Raw genomic sequence first — 19,064 nt, forward strand, 5'->3', positions numbered from 1 at the left:
AGCACTGAGTCTGCCCTTCTCGAAGTTACCGATGCCATCAGAGAGGTTTTGGATACTGGAGCAAAGGCCATCCTGGTTATGCTGGATTTGTCGGCGGCTTTTGACACCGTCCCTCATGAAGGTCTCCTTTTAAGACTCCAGGAGATCGGCTTTCGAGGGACGGTGTGGTTTAAGTCATTTCTGACCGGCCGTCGGCAAGTGGTCTGGGCACCTCCGTTTTCTGCTGAAATGCCGCCGCTGGAGGTGGGGGTACCGCAGGGTTCTATTTTGAGCCCTGCGCTTTTTAACATCTACATGGCCCCCTTGGCGGTGGTCGCGGAATCTTTTGGTGCCCAGATCATAACCTACGCTGACGACACCCAGCTGCTCTTTACATCTGACAAGGGCAGGGACTTCAACGGTTTGCGGATCAGAGACTGTTTGGGAGCTGTCTTTGCCTGGTTTCAGCGCCACAGTTTAAAATGCAATTCCGATAAATCGGAATAGCTTTTTTTGGATGTCCTCCAGATCCTGGCTGGAAGACCTGGTGGCCTTCAGACATGCTCCCACCGGATGCCGCTTCTTCCAAAGCCAAAAACGTAGGCACTGTGGTAGACGATGGCCTTACCTTTGGCCCCCAGATCATTGGACTGACTGGCAAATGCTTCGGCCTTTTAAAGAGGATGCGGAAATTTCTTCCGCTGCTTTCGCTGAAGCACAGAAAGATTATCGTGCAGGCCTTGATAGGTTCGCGCCTCGATTAGGCGAACGTTCTCTATCTTGGCCTGCCGAAATACCTTTTGGCCCGACTGCAGATTGTGCAGAACTCTGCAGCTAGAGCGATTTTCGGTCTCCAGTGCAGAGCTGGAGCCACAGAGCTGCTAAAGAAATTGCACTGGCTTCCAGTTGCCAAAAGGATTGCTTTCAAGGCGCTTACTTTTGCCTACAAGTCCCTTCATCAGCTAGGCCCCAAATACCTTCAGAAACGCCTGTCTTTTTATGTGCCTCGCAGGACGTTACGTTCTGCGTCTCTTTTCAAAGCTTTGACTCCCTCTATAGGTTTGACTAGAATCGGAGGACGTTCCTTTCGATTTCTAGCGACTCAAGGCTGGAATGATCTTCCTGTTTTGCTCAGGAAAACTGATGATTTGCTTTCCTTTAGAAAAGGACTTAAGACCTGGCTTTTCACTCAATAACTGGCTTTTTGTTTCCTTTCTTTCCGTGTCTGTTGTGCTGTGTTCGCCTATCTCTTAGGCTCTTTGCCAAAGCGCCGGAACACTCCTAGGAGTAGCCGTGCGCTATAAAAGAGCATTTTAACATTAACATTAACATTAGGTGGCGTTCGCACAGCCGTCCCTTCCTGCAAGCCTCCAGAGGTGGCGTTTTCCACTGTGGCCAATGGCACGATGCAAGCAAGTTTGGCAATTTCTACCCAAACAAATCCTATCCCCACCGCTGCGGAGGCAGGGTCAGATCCAGAGGCGGCAATGTCAAAATTGCACAAGGTGAGATGTCTAGACCCGACGGGCATTCAGATTGTGGGACGACTGGCCCTTTTTTGCTCGAATTGGGAAAAGCTCTCCTCGGATGTGTGGATTCTTTAGACAGAGGAGGGCTTCCATATTGAACTTTACAGAACTCCACTCCAGTCCCGCTTTCCCATTCCTCTGGTGTTCTCCTCAGGAAAACGGGCATTGGGGGACCAGGAGATAGACAATCTTCTGGGGAAAGTGGCAATAGTGAGATCTATGATCCACTCATGCAGCTTCATCAACAATCTCTTCCAGATAGAAAAAAAAGATGGCGAGCAACGCCTGGTTATCAATCTCCGGGAATTCAACTCTTGGCTCCTATATCAGCATTTCAAGATGGGAGGTATCCATCTCTAGAGGGATCTTCTCCAGGCTTCAGATTGGACGTTCATCTGGATCTAAAATACACCTACTTGGTGGTTCCGATCTTTCCCCCTCACAGACGCTTCTCGTTGGTACTGTATTGTTGCTCTGTTTTTTCCCCATACCTGGCTGTTTATTTTTGTTTTTATTGTTCCTCTGATTGCCGTTCCTTTGCGCCCATACCCTCTGTGCCCGCCCCCGCTCCCTGCTTCCCGCCGCTGCTGCCCGCGGCCCGCCTCCTGTTTCCTTCTGTGCCCCGTGCCCTAGCCCATTGGCCGCCCCGCTCCCGCCTCCCAGCTGCACCTCCCTCCCACTTGGCCTCTTCTTAAGGGCGCCGCGCGGCAGTCAGTGTGACCTGACCTCTGATCACTCCCCACGCCGCACGGCTCCTCCTGGTTGCCCGTGACTGCCCCACTGCTGCTGCTGCCGAGGGTTCGCCGCTGGTACCTGTTTCTTTGGTACTGTATTGTTGCTCTGTTTTTTCCCCATACCTGGCTGTTTATTTTTGTTTTTATTGTTCCTCTGATTGCCGTTTCTTTGCGCCCTTGCCCTCTGTGCCCCCCCGCTACCCGCCGCTGCTGCCTGCGGCCCGCCCCCTGTTTCCTTCTGTGCCCCGTACCCTCGCCCATTGGCCGCCTCGCTCCCGCCTCCCGGCTGCTCCTCCCTCCCACTTCGCCTCTTATGGAGGGCACCGCACGGAAGCGCGCAGCGGATGAGCTACTGGTGCGCCAAAGGCAAGCCCGTCTGGGCCCGTCCGCGCCTGGACAGCGCCAGAACCCCTGTACCCCACGCCCCCCGCAACACCAGACTGCACTACGACTACAGCACCCTCCACACACTCAACACCGGACGAGACCACCCCTGCTACCGGGCCACCCTGAAGCGCACCCAAGGGCCCTTCACCTGCCGGAACTGCAGAAACACCAGCATCCAGCCCAACAAACCACCAGCCAGCGAACCCAACCACCTCCGATGCACCCTCAACGCCCGCTCCGCTCGCAAGCACGCCATCGAACTCCAGGACCTCCTAGACTCCACCGCTTTCGACGTCGCCTTCCTGACGAAGACCTGGCTCAACGCCACCTCAGCTCCAGACACCGCCATAGTCAACCCGCAGGGCTACAAGATCTCCCGCAGAGACCGCACCAACAGAGTTGGAGGGGGAATTGCCATCATCCGCAAGGACATCCTCAGAGTCTCAACCAACACCGACGACACCCTCAAAACCGCCAAGCACATGCACTTCCAGATCCACACCGACCCCAACACCACCCTCAGAGGAACTCTTGTCTACAGACCACCCGGACCACGACCACAGTTCTGCGACACCATCGCCGACCTCGTCAGCACCCACGCCCTCGCCTCCACAGGCTACATCCTCCTCGGGGACCCTAACTTCCACCTAGAGAACAACAACGATGCCAACTCTACCGCCCTGATCGACAACCTTGCCAACCTCAGACTCAAACAACTTGTAACGACACCCACCCACACTGCTGAACACACACTGGATTCCATCTTCTCCACAAGCCCCCACGTCTCCTTCAACCACACCACCGAACCCCACTGGACCGACCATAGATACGTCCACTTCACCTTCAGGAAACCCACCACACACCACCGCACCCAATAGCTACCACGCCGCTGCTGGGGCAAGGTCACCAAGGACCAACTGACTACCACCCTCGCCCTGAGACCAACCTCAAACAATGGATCAACGACTGCGCCAACACCCTTGTCCCTCTCAAGACCTCCACTACTAACCACACCAACATGAAAGCCGCCTGGTTCACCGAAGACCTCCGGACCTCCAAGCGCACCAGTTAGACAACAACGCACACAACACCAAAGTGCTCTTCAGCATTGTGAAAGAACTCTCCAACCCTAGCTCCAACACAAACGACATCCCACCATCACGAGACCTGTGCGACTCCGTGGCCACTTTCTTCCATCGCAATATCGCCGAAATCCATGAAAGCTTCAACTCCGACACCACCACACCAACCACCGATTCCACCACCCCTGAGATCACCACCCGCACATGCCACCTGACCGCCTGGTCTCACGTCAGCGACTAAGACACCATCAAAACCATGAACTCCATCCACTCCGGATCCACATCCGACCCCTGCCCTCACCACGTCTTCCACAAAGCCAGCACAACCATCGCACCCCACCTCCGGAAAACAATCAACAGCTCCTCCGAGACAGCAACCTTCCCAGTAAGCTGGAAGCACGCTGAGATAAACGCCCTTCTGAAGAAACCCAAGGCGGACCCCAAGGACCTCAAGAACTTCCGGCCCATCTCCCTGCTCCGGGCAAAAGTGACAGAGAAGATTGTCAACAAACAGTTGACCGGTTACCTCGAAGACAATAATGTCCTGGACCCATCCCAATCTGGCTTCCGCAGCAACCACAGCACGGAGACCGCCCTCATCGCCGCCACCGACGACATCAGGATCCTGATGGACAAAGAAGAAACAGCCGGCCTCATCCTCCTGGCCCTCATTTGCTGCCACCGCACCCTATCAGCGCGCCTCCATGAAGACGGAATTCAAGAGAAGGCCCTGGCCTGGACCACATCCTTCCTCTCTGGCAGAACCCAGAGCGTCCGCCTCCCTCCATTCCGCTCAAGAACCACCAAGATCATCTGCGGCGTACCACAGGGATCCTACCTCATCCCGACGCTGTTCAATATCTACATGGCTCCACTCGCCCACGTCGCACGACAACACAGCCTCAACATCATCTCCTACGCCGACGACACTCAGCTGGTCATATCCCTCACCGAAGACCCCAACACCGCCAAAGTCAACCTCCACAGAGGAATGAAGGCCGTCGCCGACTGGATGATGGACAGCAGACTGAAGCTGAATTCAGACAAAACGGAGGTCCTCATCCTCGGACGCACCCCATCAGCCTGGGACGACTCCTGGTGGCCCACATCGCTAGGCACACCCCCAGTACTCACCGATCACGCACACAACCTGGGTTTCATCCTCGACTCCTTCTCCATGACCAAGCAAGTTAACGCCGCCTCTGCGCCCTGCTTTAACACCCTCCGAATGCTCCACAGGATTTTCAAGTGGATCCCTCCCGACACGAGAAAAACCGTCACCCAGGCCCTCATCATTAACAGACTCAACTACGGAAACGCCCTCTACTCAGGAACAACAGCCAAGCTCCTGAGATGACTACAACGAATCCAGAACGCCTCAGCACGACTGATCTTCGACGTCCCCCGACGCAGCCACATCGCACCCCACTTGAGAGGCCTGCACTGCCTCCCAGTCAACAAGAGGATCACCTTCAAACTCCCCATCCACGCACACAAAGCGCTACACAACACCGGACCATCATACCTCAACAACCGACTCAGCTTCCACACCCCCACCCGCATCCTCCGCTCTGCCACCCTCGCCCTCGCCATAGTTCCTCGTATCCGGAAAACCACAGCCGGCGGCAGATCCTTTTCCTACCTCGCCGCCAAGACCTGGAACGATCTCCCTGCCAGACCCAGGACCTGCTGGCCTTCAGAAGACTTCTCAAGACCTGGCTCTTCGATCAGTAGCAGCCGCCCCACCCCAGCACCTTGAGGCCCTCATGGGTATGTAGCGCGCTCTATAAATGCATGATTGAATGATTGATTGATTGCAATTTAATCCCAGTAGGGTTTCCTAGTGCTCGAATTTACCGCCCTTCCCTTTGGTTTTTAATCGCCCCTTGGTGCTTCACCAAGTTGATGAGGCCAGTCATCGAACATCTGCGGGCATGAGGTGTGAGACTAATCGTCTACCTTGATGATATTCTTCTCATGGGACAATGCGCACATTGCTTGTCCATGAACTTGCAGATAGCTGTAGACCTTAGTGAATTTCTGGGATTCTCAGTCTTCCCCAGCGGGAATTGGCAAACTCAGGCAAACTATCTACAAGTCTCATGTTCCACTTCGACATTTAGCGCGGATAGTGGGACTCCTATCGTCCTCCATCTAGGCAATTTCCCGGGTCCTCTTTATTACAGGACTCTACTGCGTTTGAAAACCAAGCACCTCCGGAAAGGCCTCTCGTACTCTCAAAAGATTCCCCTTTCGGTCAAGGCAAAGGTAGAAGATGAATTAATGGTTGACCCACATGGATGCCTGGAATGGCCGTGCGATCTTTGTTTCCCATCCTGATCTCGTAATCTAATCGGACGCCAGCGGCTCCGAATGGGGCAAACAATGTGGGGAGTTTACCACGGGCAGCAAATGGTCCTCCACAGAACTATCTCTACACATCAACTGCCTAGAGTTGGTGGCATGCTCTTTTGCCAGCCGAAGTGGGATTAAAGAGAGAGTGAAATGTACAGTGCTACTCAAAATGGACAATGTGGCGGCGGTTCGTTACATCAATCACCTGGGAGGGATGAGGTCATAGACCTTGTTGGACATCACCCGGAACCAATGGGAGTATTGCCTGGCCAATCAGATCTCCCTGTCGGTGGAGCACTTCCTAGGGTGCTCCAATCAGGTGGCCGACTGGCAGTCTCGCCATTGGAAAGAGGTCAGCCTCTGGAAGTTGGATGCTCATCTCTTTCAAAAAATTCAGGCCAGATGAGGTCCATTCTTCATGGATCTCTTTGCCTCTTATCTGGACTTTCAGCTCAACCAGTACTGCAGTTGGAGACCGGATCCCAATGCAGCGGCCATGGACGCCTTTCTCCAAGATTGGAGCAAGGAACAGTCCTATGCCTTTCCACCCTTTGCCATGAAAATGAGACTGATGGCACAGGTTTGCATACAACGAGCTGACCTAGTAGTGATTACCCCGATTTACAAATCGCAGGCCTGATTTCCAGTGATAATGGAACTTTCCTGGGATTTTCCAATCCCTCTACCCCGGTTTCCCGATCTTCTCCGGGATCCCCAAAACAATCCTCACCCGCTGGTCCTCTCTGCCTCACGGCCTGGAGGGTTACGGACGATGTTGGAAAGTCCCAGGCCTTTCACAAGAAGCTTCCTCCCTACTTGCTAAGGCCTGGGCAGACAGTACGAAGAAACAATCTCCTGGTCCAGATGGTTTGGGTAATGTCTTGAACACCAAGTTGATCTTATTGGGGCAGATGTTGTCCAGATTATGAACTTCTTAGCGAATCTGGCTGTCTTTGCATACTGATCTAGTAATACCTTCAGATTGGCAATTTCCGTGGGGCACCTACCAGTGGATGGTCATCCGGTGGGGGAACACCCGCTAGTCTGTAAACTGCTGAGAGGAATCAGACTCTCAGTTCCTCCTGAATCCAAATATTCGACATTGTGGGACGTTAACAAAGTCCTTTCCTTGTTTCAATCCTAGTCCTCTAATAAGTATCTGTCCAGGAAGCATTGGTTAGCCAAAGTTAGCAATGCTATTATGTTTGATATCCTGTCGCCGAGTCTTGGATGTCCGGGCCCTGAATATAACAGGAAGAGTTCTTACCCCGGAAGGGGTGACCGTCTACATTACTCGCAGAACAAAATGATATTCTAAAGTGGTGTCTTATCCGGCACAAATTCCTAACTTATGTGTAGTCTGCACAATTTAAAGCATATGAAGTGTTTACTGATGAAATTCGTCCTCAATTATTGATTGCCCTCACAAAACCCCACAAAGTGGTTTCTTCTCCTACGATTGTCAGATGGGTCGTCTCAAGTAGGGGGGTTGATATTTTCCCGTTTATAGCCCATTCTGTAAGAGGGGCAATGCCTTCTAAGGCTTTTTGTCTGGCAGCACGTCTTGAGGATCTACTCAATGCGGCAGACTGGTCTAATGACTCTACCTTTAAGACCTTTTATTTCAAACCCGTTTCCTTTCTGGCAAGCATGGTGGTGGACACTCTTTGAACTAGCCTAATCCTCGCCTCTGGGCCCTGACATAGAATAAAAAATGTCCTAGCTATAACCTAAAGGAAAGTTTCAATTCTATTAAGGACACGGAGGCCAGGATTAACCTGCCCTATAATTCTTTAAGGAAGTTTCGCCCTCCCTAGTAGAAGTTATGGTACACTTCAGAGCTGTTATTAATAATACCTGTGTGTAACAGGAAGGTGAATTGGCTGTTCTGAAAGTGATGTTTTGTCCTTTTATGTCATGTTCTGCTTATTCTGCAAATTTTCCTTATGCAGTGATGGATAATATGTACCTCTTGATCTTTTAGGGTCGGAGTCTAACAAAAGGAGTGAGAAGATTGGTGGATTGCCACCTACGCAGGAAGAAAGAGGGAGATAAACAGGCTACACAGAGCATTACACGGAGGACTGTCTTGTGATTGGATGGAATTTGTTTGTTTCTTTTCCCAGCTGCTCATGTACAACTTCCAGCCCTGTAACAGAAAGGCTGTACCCCACACTTAAATGTTTGCAAGTATAAAAATATAGATTTGAATCATAAGATTTCAAGCCAAAACTGCCAAACATTTAAAATCGCCATTTTAAAATGAGGACCTTTGTGGCTGGGTGTTTAGTACATTGTGACATTTTCCAAACTTATTCTGACTTTTAATTAATTTACATGTTTCTTTGGGCTATCAGCCCCATATTAAAGGAAAAGGTAAAAATGCTTAAAAAGAATGTGAAAAATTGGCATAGTTAATTTATCTATAGGTCCCTAGTAAAGTGCAGTATAAGTGCCCAGGGCCCTCCAATTAAATGCTACTAGTGGTCCTGCAGCACTGATTGTGCCACCCACTTCAGTAAACCCTTCAAAAATTACTCAGGAGTGGCATTGCAGAGCCTGTGTGTGCCGTTTTAAACCGCACAGTCGACTCGGCAAGTTAACCCTTTTGCCAGGCCGATACCGCTCTTTTTAATACCTATAACACAACCCAACGGTAGACCCTAGATAGCCCTAAGGGCAGGGTGCAGTGTATTTATAAAGTAGAACATTTACTTTCGAGTTTTATATGTCCTGGTAGTGAAAAACTATTAAATTCGTTTTTCACTACTGCAAGGCCTTTTCCGCCCTTAGGTTAACATTGGGATTACCTTATTACATTTAGAAGAGTAGATTCGAATTGGGAAATCCACTCATAATTTAAAATCACAACTAATGGTAAAGCTGTATTTTAAGTTGCAAGTCTGAAAATGCCACTTTTTGAAAGTTGGCATTTTCGTACTTAAACCATTCTGTGCCTTCTGCCTGTCTCTGAATACACACCTGGGGTGGGTGATAGTTGGGCATTGTGCATTCCCTCCAGACAGACACCCACGAAGGGAGCTTAGGTGTGACAGATGGGCCGTCAACATCCTGATGGGTAATCCTGGGCAGGATGTGAGAGAGGAGCAGATACTTACACCTGAATGAGCAGTGCTTTTTCCCACACAAGAGGCTGCATATCCCCCTGTAGTAAGTCTGTAGCCAGGGTGGGAAGGGCACTGGTTAGAGGCGGCAGACCAGAGAGCAGAGGACGGCCCGGGACCAGGGTTCGATTCCCGGCGCGGCAGGTTTCTGGACCAGGGTCAGCGGACTCGATAATTCTCTCGCCTCGGTGCCCACTCTGATCAGCGATCACACTCGGCAACTCTGGGCATTAGCTTGCCTCATCTTCACTAACGGCCCCACCAGACCGCCGGGGATGCCTGGTCTCACCCTGGAGATACCCATTAAGGGACCATTTCTCAGGGAAGCCAGGAAGGGTTTCGCAGCGGTCTAAGCGCCTTGGGACCCTACGGGTAAGTAGTGCGCTATATAAATGCCTATACATTTACATTTACACTTCAAAGCCCTCTACGTGAAGTCTCCCCCACTTCGAAGGCACAACTTGATACAAGTACTGGACCCCTGACACCACCAACTCAGCACACTTCTGGACCGGAGGATACTCTGCCAAGGAGGACTGCTGTGCTGCTGAATGGCCTGTCACTCTGCTGAACTCCTACTTTGTTGTGTATGCCCTGCTGCCGTCCTCACCTAGGAGTGAGAAGGGCTGGGCCTGCATCTCTGCACCCCAGAACCAAAGTGACTATAAGGACTAGAATTCCTGTTCTGAAGTCTCAGGGACATCAAAGACTTCCAATAACCTTGCTACAGCACCTGCACTCTGCCAACTGTGAGTCTTGCCCTGCCAAGTGGTGCCAACCCAGTCCTGGGCCTTGAAAATGGGTTTTCTGTGCTGTTTCCATCAAAACCCACGCATCGTCATCTTTGCACCGGTCGGAACCGATGCATCTCCACTCGAAGCCGACGCATCGTCACAGAGGACAAAGACAATGCATCGCTGGCTGATCAGCTCAATAACAATACATCGCCTACATCTTAAGTAGCCAATGCATCTCGATTTGAGGCGCTCGGAACAAACATCGCCTACATCCAGAGGGATCAACGATGATGTATCGTCTCCTCTGCTTCACACATCAAGCCCCGTCGACAGCGAAACAAGGTACCTTTACAGCAGGACAAGGCTGTTCCCTGTATCCAACCCGTGCTCGACCGTGGTTGGCCTGACCTTTTGGATTTGACCCGGTCAAATGCGACCAGATAGCCCAAGGTTGGCACTTTATGCTTTGAAGCACTATATTTGCAGATATTATTTAAAAAGTCATAACTCCAGTTCCACATATTGCATTTTTGCTGTTTTGGTCTTGTTGTGTTCAATAAATGAAGCTCTATTTTTTTTACCCAGGTGTGGTATTTTTTTGTGTGGTGTTTCCACTGTTTCTGTAATAAGTGTTGCACGAATACTTGAATAATTGCCTCTTAAGTTAAGCCTGCCTGCTCTGTGCTAAGCTACCAGAGAGTGAGCACAGGCTCATTTTGGTTGTATATATGACTTATCCTTACTAGCATTCTGTTTTTTGCGTGGACAGGGTTCATACCTCTGCCAACCAGACACACAATTTTTAACAGTTTTTGTTTCTGTTCTGTCTTTGTAGAAACATGATCCGCATACTCAGTTTTCAATCAACAATTTAAGTTTTGAAAAATACATTGGTCATTATTCAGTAATTAGATTAACTGCTTTTGATGTTGGACATCTATATAGTGATGACTTAATTTTTTTAATTTGAGAATTCGCTTATTATTAAAAAAGAAAGAAATATTTACTCATACCTATATTCCAAAGCTTTTAAAGTAGTTATGGCATGCAAGTTGACACTGGACTCACTTGGCAGGGTCATAGCATTCACAACACATCCATCAAGTTTGTCGGTAGGAGGATCTGCAATGAAAATTAGACTGTTAATATTGCATCTCTTGCACAAGTTTCCCATCTACTAAAATCCCAGGATAAAACGTAGGCTGATACCTGCATAGCTATACTGTGGAACTAGGGTTTCATAATCCAAACCGTAAGAGTTGTGGCCCCCAAAGCAAAAAGTGGTACATGCATTGAATTGCCCTTAGATAAAGCAGCAAAGACAAACATTGTAACAACAAGCATTGGCAATAAAAATAGGTCTGGCTTTACACAAATATGGTACGGCAAATTAAAGCATTACAAGTAAATAGCATAGGAGTAAATATCAATTTCTGAGGGAGGAAGGTAGTGTACAATAATATTGGTCTAGGTTAAAAGTGCAGGTGACAGTTGCACTGTCAAGCCAGACCTAAACATCCATGTAGGATAATGAATGCCATCCTCCCATCTGTGCTCCTGCTAAAGAAAAAAAACATAATTGATCTTGTTATCTAAGACTTTTAACAGCATAACAATCGTGTGTGTGCCACTGAAAGTTCAGGCTCAGGGAGCTGGATAAATACACAAACTTATAACGTCTTGCCAGAAAATCCCTGGAGGCTCTCCTGAGCCCCAGCATGTATGCATTAGCTTTAAGGATCTCAGATGGCTCCGTAAGGAAGGAAAACCTAAGCACGTCTGAAAGGCTGGACCTAAAAACCTTTGGCAGAATGCCCTGGGCAGAGATTGGCAATGGTTATGTGCCTGAATTAGGACCTAAAAGCTGGTGCTGCATTCAATGTGTGAGGCTGCTTGAACCCTTGTAGCAGAGGTTGAGCCATAATGTGGAGAACACATGGGGTTAATTTCATGTTTGATATGGCAGACTGTGGCCCGGTTTGCTTTGCTGCTGAAATTGCCCAGTTTGGAAGCCACCAGTCCGCATAAGTAATCCTAAGAACTAGAAGACTGAGCCTGCTCTAATCCAAGTAATAAGGTAGAGGTGGTCTGCTGAAGATTCAACCACATCTGAACCAGATGATCGTATATATTTACTGAGTATCTTACATCCCACAACAGTTCGGCAACTGTGCTGAAATGTATTATGTTATCAACTGCTTTGTTGCTCCTTTTAGACCGACAGTCTTAGCTTTTAGTACTACTTCAGCCTGAACTGTTGCCACTCGAGCAGGGGCGGCTCTAGGCTCATGGCGGCCCTGGGCAGGAAGCGTAGGTAGGGGGCCCCAGAAGAGGGGATCCGGGCGGGGCCGGGCGGGGCGGAGCGCAGAGGCCAGTGAAGAGGGGCTGGTCAGGGTGCTTGGAAGTGGAAGAGAGCCGGAGGCCGCCAAATCCCTGCCAGGGGCCGCCACGTACATATGTACCCATCCTTAGAGGATTATTATATTAAGGATATATATTGGTGTGGTGGCCCCTGGGGTTTGGCGGCCCTGTGCAGGTGCACAGCTTGCACATGTCTAAGGCCGACCCTAACTCGAGTCTCAGAACATCCAGCAACTACAGCTACTCCACTGTACGCCAATGTATAAGAACTCCACGATGCTGTCAACTTTCTCTTGCAGGTACATGTGACACAATTAATACTGTTGCGCTTTTTCTCTCCTCCATTATCAACATGTTCAAAGACATTTTGGTAATTAAATAGGTTTTTAATTAATCAAAGAGAGAAAGTATCCCTTTATGGTAGAAATATTATGACTTTGAGCAATAATATCCATTTCCATAAAGCATTGCGAACATTATAACTTTGCAAACCATATGTTTTAAGTACCTGTACCACTTGCTGTGATTATGTCTCTTATTAGTTCCCAGTACAGTCTATGCTTTGCAAACCAATAAAGCTTCAGCAACATCAGAACTTCAAGAACATCATTTTGCTGTAACATTTTGTATACAGTAAAGTCTTTACTGTTACAGGCAGGCACAGTATTCCATCGACCAGGCCCTGCACAGCCTTTGTGGGGGGGAAAATAAGATAGAAAGAATGTGGTATTTGGCCATAGGTGGGAGCGGTTAGCTGGGTTTGGCCTGCTGGGCATGTATCCACCATGGAGAGTGAACCCAATGATCAGAAACGTAGGCAGTTCATGTGGAGGCTGAGAGGTCAGCCTGTTCCAAGCACCTGTATGGACACAAAAATGCACAAAGCCTTTAATTGTGCACAGCAGGAGTTGCATTTAAGGCATGTGTCGAGCCAAAATATGGGTAAAATTAATTGGATGCAAAGGTACATGGTCATTTGAGCACAGGGTTCGCATCTGGACCCATGCCCAGTTCACAATAACTAAAGTTGACTCTTATATCTGCATCAATTTTCCCCAGTACAGAAGCAGGTTCAAAAGAAAAAAAGAACAATTGTTACTTACCTGTAAACAGGTGGTTCTACAGTATTGGTGTCTTTCATAGATTCACATGCTTGAATATTCCCCGTCGTCGAAGTGGGAGTCCCACGGTAAATAAAATAGCAATAATGCTAAATATAAATATAGAAATATATATATATACATAATATCAGAAAAGAAGGAAATACACAGAAAACCTCTAAAAACAAATCCTACATAAGAATGAATGGTAGAGAGAAAAAAACATTTGTAACACCTTAGTGTCATTATGTTAGTCCAAACTGCGGCCAATCAGGCGCCAGCACCCTCTAGAACCTTCTCCTCAGAAGCTCAAGCCCTCAAATTTTCGTAGCACAAGTAATAAAGAGCGCATGAGGAGAAAAGAGCCTCTGACGGGAGGAGGGCGGGTCGCATGTGAATCTATGAAAGACACCAATACTGGAGAACCACCTGTTTACAGGTAAGTAACAATTGTTCTTCTCCAGTATAAGGGGTGTCTTTCATATATTCACATGCTTGAATAGAATAGTAAGCAGTAACCTCCTAGAAACTGAGATTGCGAGGCATAGCAGAAAAAATCAAGACAGTACTAGGATAATAATACAGTCATATAAGGCATCATAGCAATCACAGGAAAATACTAAGGAGGGGGGAAAGAGGCTCACCTTACTGAAAAAGATGGCGAAGCACTGCACGTCCCACTGCGGTATCCGCTTCAATGATGGCATCCAAACAGTGATGTTTGGTGAAAGTGTGCCTGCTGGACCAAGTCGCTGCACGGCAGATCTGATGAAGTGGCACACCAGCAACCAAGGCGGTGGATGAAGACATCGCCCTCGTAGAATGTGCCCTCACTGAAGAGTGCAATGGTTTGCCCGCTTGTTGGTGGCAGAAAGCAATGGCTGAGGAAAGCCACCGGGCAATAGTCGGTTTAGAAATTGTATGACCTTTGCGCAGTCGTCCGTAGGCAATGAAAAGTTGGTCGGACTTGCGGAATGGGGCAGTTCTGGCAATGTAAAATTTAAGACATCGTTTGATGTCCAGAGAATGTAAGCGCTGCTCCGCCGGAGATTTTGGATCCGGAAAGAAAGTCTTGAGGAATACAGGCTCATTCAAATGAAAATCCGTAGGTACTTAAGGCATGAAAGAGGGGTTGGTCCGAAGTGCCACCCCGTCAGGTTTGAACTGTAGATAAGGCGGCTTGACAGTAAAAGCATGAAGGTCGCTCACGCGACAAGAGGAGGTCAAAGCCAGCAGAAGTGCAACCTTCCAAGTGATGAACCTGATATCCGCCCTGTGGATAGGCTCAAAAGGTAAGTTGAGATAGTACAACATTGAGGTGCCAAGCTGGAGGAGGGCGACGCACAGGTGGAAACTTGCGGAAAAGCCCTTTGAAGAAGTGACTTATAATTCGTGATGAACAGAGTGATGAAGAGCCATCATGTCGGAAACGAGATATAGCAGCTAAGAACACTCTCAGTGTAGCATGAGAGAGACCTGACTGAGCGAGGCTCAAAAAGAATGGAAGGAGCTGCTCCGGAGTGGAATGGATGGGATGGATATTGGCCGTAGCGCACCAATGACAGAATCGCTTCCATTTAAGTTTGTAAGTCTTGATGGTAGACGGAGCTCTGGCATGAGCTAGGATGTCTCTGCACTCCTGGGATATGTTTAAACCAGTGAACTCAAGGTGCTCAGGTTCCAAGCCCACAATTGTAGCGTTAAGGGATCTGGATGACACACTAAGCCCTTGTCCATGGTTAGAAGGTCCGGACGAGGACGTAGAGGAATGGGCTCGCACAGGGACATTAGGGGTAGTTCCGAAAACCATGCCTGTCTGGGCCAACGAGGAGCAATCAGCAGGATGTGGCAGGGCTGCCTCCGCATCTCCCACAGTACCCGCGGTATCAATGGGAGCGGCGGAAAAGTGTAAGCGAATAGACCGCTCCAGTTGATCGAAAGGGCATTCCCGCGGGACCATGGGTGGGAATGCCAACTTGCATTAGATGGGCATTTCCGGTTCTCCGGTGTCGCAAAGAGATCCAGATCCGGGTGACCCCATTTGCGGAACACACGATCCAGAGTCGGTTGGTGCAGCTCCCATTTGTGTGTCGAGGAAGTGGACCTGCTTAGAGAGACGGCTAGGAAGTTGGACACGCCCGGAAGGTGGACAGCTGTCAAGGTGATGTGATGGCGAAGAGCCCAATCCCAGATTGACTGGGCCAAGCGGGACAGAAGCGGAGACCTGGTCCCCCCCTGCTTGTTCACGTAGTGCATACTGGTGGTTTTGTACGTTTGGATTAGCACTGACTCCCCATGAACAACTGGGAGGAAGGACTTGAGCGCCAGAAAAATCGCCATCAATTCTAGCCGGTTGATATGCCACGTGCATTGCATCGGCGACCACTTGGCCTTGATGGACAGGCCTTGAAGATGAGCGCCCCACCCCTCTAAGGAGGCGTCCGTCGTCAACGTAAGGTCTGGAGCATGATCGAGGAAGGACACACCCATTCCCAGATTTGCGGGCTGCGTCCACCAAAGCAGGCTCTGTTTCATGCGAGCTGTGACGGCAACAAGGTCGTTGAAGGATCCGGAGACCTGACGCCACTAAGTCCAGTTCTTCCTGAATGGGACGGGCGCGCAACCTGCAATTTGGGATCAGTGCGATACAAGATGAAGCCATTCCCAAGAATGATTTTAACGTCCGAACAGAAACGGACTGTTTTCTTCGAATAAGGGAGACCAGACGAAGAATCTTTGGACGTCGTTCGCCCGAGACGAACGCTTTTGAGAGCTGCGTGTCTAGGATTACTCCCAGGAAAGTTCTGATCCGCAGAGGTGCAAACTGTGACTTTTCTTTGTTGATGGTCAATCCTAGAGACCGAAACACTTGCTGGCAAAGGTGCGTGTCCCGATCCAGCTGATGGTGGCATTGTGACTTGAGAAGGCAATCGTCTAAATAGGGAAAGATCTGAACTCCTTGTAGACGCAAGTGAGCCACCACCGGGGCCAGTACCTTCGTGAACACACGAGGAGCTGAACGCAGTCCGAAGGGTAGCACCTTGAACTGAAAATGTAGTGGCCCCACTTTGAAGCGCAGGTACTGCCGATGTCGTTTGATTATTGGAACATGAAAGTAAGTGTCTTGAAGATCTATGGTGGTCATAAAATCCTCGCTGGATAGAAGACGCAGAACTTCCTGTAGTGTCAGCATTCGGAATGATTCGAGACTTCAGGAACTGGTTGAGAGCCCTCCAATCCAGAATGGGTCGCCAATCTCCGTTCTTCTTGAGTATAAGGAAGAATTAAGAGTAAAAACCTCTCCCTCTTTGATGTATAGGGACCACTTCGACTGCACCCTTCAACACAAGAAGACGGACCTGATGGAAGAGCTCCTCGAGATGTGGAGGAGGTGGGCCATGAGGTTGAGTGCAAGGAGGAATCTCTGTAAACTTCAGGGTGTGACCCCGTTTGACAACGTCCAATACCCAGCGGTCCGAGGTGATCGAAGACCACTGGGAATAAAACAGAGAGATTCGCCCTCCAACACCTTGAGAATGGCACAAGTCATTGGCGTTTCTGAGTGGTGGCACGATAGGACGACTTTCCTCTGTACGGTCTGGAGGGTTGCTGACGAGACTGCTGGTTGGACGTGTACCGTTGGCCGCTCTGAGTGTAGGAGCGGTACTGTTGTCCTCCTCGGAAGTTGGAAGAAGTACCACGTCCGCGCGCACCTCGAAAGGACTGCTTCCGAAATTGGAGCGTGCCGAAGGACTTCGCCGTATCGGTGTCCTTCTTGATGGACTCTATGGGATCCGAACAGTGATTCCCCATCATAAGGCATATCCAATATTCTGCTTTGGACTTCCTGCCGGAAGGAGGTGGACTTCAGCCAACCCTGTCTTCGGAGTGCAGCCGCACTTGCCAGGAGGCGGAAACCTGTGTTAGCGATATCGACTGTACAGTCGATGATTTCTTCCGCTGCCCTTTGACCATCGCAGAGAATCTGTTGTGCGTCAGTCTTAGATGCATCAGGTATGAGTGCCATGAAATCTGCAATATCTGACCACATCTGCCGGTCATAGCGTCCCAAGATGGCTAAAGCATTGGCTGCTCGGACAGAAGTTGAGGCCATCGTTGAGAACTTGCGGCCAATAGCATCTAAGCGTTGACCCTCTCTATCCGGAGGGGATGTGATTTGGGACGCTGGATTCCGAGCTCTACGCTGTGCGGCCCGAGTCACAACCGAATCCGGTTTGGGATGAGAAGTCAGGCAAGCTGGAGAGCCAGTGGGGGCCTTGTACTTCTTTTCAAGGCGTGGAATCTGAGCAGGTTAGGAGCTTTCATTAGTTTAATGCCCTCTTTCCACATGAACTCAATAATAGGAATAGCGTGGACCTGCTTATAAGGTTTGTCTTTAAAGTCATAGAGAAAGCAATCTTCCTCGTGTTGTGACCGTGAAAGTTTGAAACGCTGAGTTGCTTTATCCATTAAAAGATGGAAACTGGCAATATCAACTGTTGGCGAGTCACTTGAAGTACCAGGTTGAGGAGAAGGCGTTTGCGTCCTATAATCGTCCCAGTCGGCCATATCCTGATCCCCTGTTTCACCATCTGTTTCGTCAGGAACCTCACCATCCTCCCGTTCTGCGTTCGCTTCATCATCCGCATCCTGCGGATATACAGTGGTATGGATGCTAATAGATCTATGAATCCGGGACGAAGTTGTAGTTGGTACCATAGGTGGCAATGAAGGTGGAGGTAGCACCACAGGAGCGGGAGATTGTGCAGGTGTAGTTTGCGGACTACCCAGAAAAAGGCGGTTGTAATCATCCAGCATATGCTGGGGATTAGAAATTAAGGTCAAAGGAATGGTGGCCACAGGTGTTTGAACGAACTGTTCCTCCTGTTGAAATTCTGGCTCACCGCCATCATCAGAGTCTGTGTCCTGACATTTAATTATTAAATCAGAGGGACTATGTGCGGCCCCAAACGTGTCCTCTTCATGCTCCGAGTCTGATGTAGTTGCAAACATCGGAGAAGGTGGTTGAAGCTCTGGTTCTGGGATCTGTTGGCAGGGTACTGCAGTGCGAGAATGAAGATTTAGAGGTCTTCAAGGGCACCAACGGTACAGAAGCAAATGAAATTGGTGCCGTCGTCGACGGAGCCGTCACCGACGACGAGCCTGAGTCAGCTGTTGTGGCCGGTAATTTTGAAGAAACCTGCGTCGACGGAGAGGTCGTCGACGAGGTCGTCGACGGTGTCACCGTCTATGAGCGATCCATTGTTGGAGCAGCCGTCGACTCGTTCGTCGTTGTCGACGGGCGTGTCGTCGACGGGTTCGTCATCGTCGACGGGCGTGTCGTCGTCGACGGGTTCGCCGTCAATGCTGGTACTGACTCCGTCGACGGAGCCCTCATCGACGGGCCTGTCTTTGTCGACGAGATCTTCTTTGTCGACGAGATCTTGGTCGACGGTGTCTTCGTCGATGAGGCTTTCGTCGACGGCGTTGTCGACGACGATGTCTTCGGATCTTTTGTCGACGAGGATTCTCTTTTCTTCGTCGACGAGATAAGAATTGTCGGCGGAACAGGTTTAGACGGCAACGAAACCCTCGTCGACGTGAAGGCCGTCGACGAAACCATCGCCGATGATGAGAAAGCCGAAGTAGTAGTCGTAGAAGATGCAGGCAAAGCC

General features: G+C 49.6%; 1 protein-coding gene across 1 annotated transcript in view; it reads right to left on the reverse strand.

Moving 5' to 3' along the window:
- The window catches only part of LRRC40 (leucine rich repeat containing 40), a 404,320-nt gene that overhangs the window by 144,591 nt on the left and 240,665 nt on the right, over positions 1–19,064 (reverse strand). The window contains exon 10 of the mRNA XM_086953851.1: positions 10,942–11,050. Coding sequence (XP_086809977.1) covers positions 10,942–11,050 — 109 coding nt within the window. The remainder of the gene's footprint in view (positions 1–10,941; positions 11,051–19,064) is intronic.

The sequence above is a fragment of the Lissotriton vulgaris genome, chromosome 1_1 (assembly GCF_964263255.1).
Source record: "Lissotriton vulgaris chromosome 1_1, aLisVul1.2, whole genome shotgun sequence".
Taxonomy (NCBI): Eukaryota; Metazoa; Chordata; class Amphibia; order Caudata; family Salamandridae; genus Lissotriton; species Lissotriton vulgaris.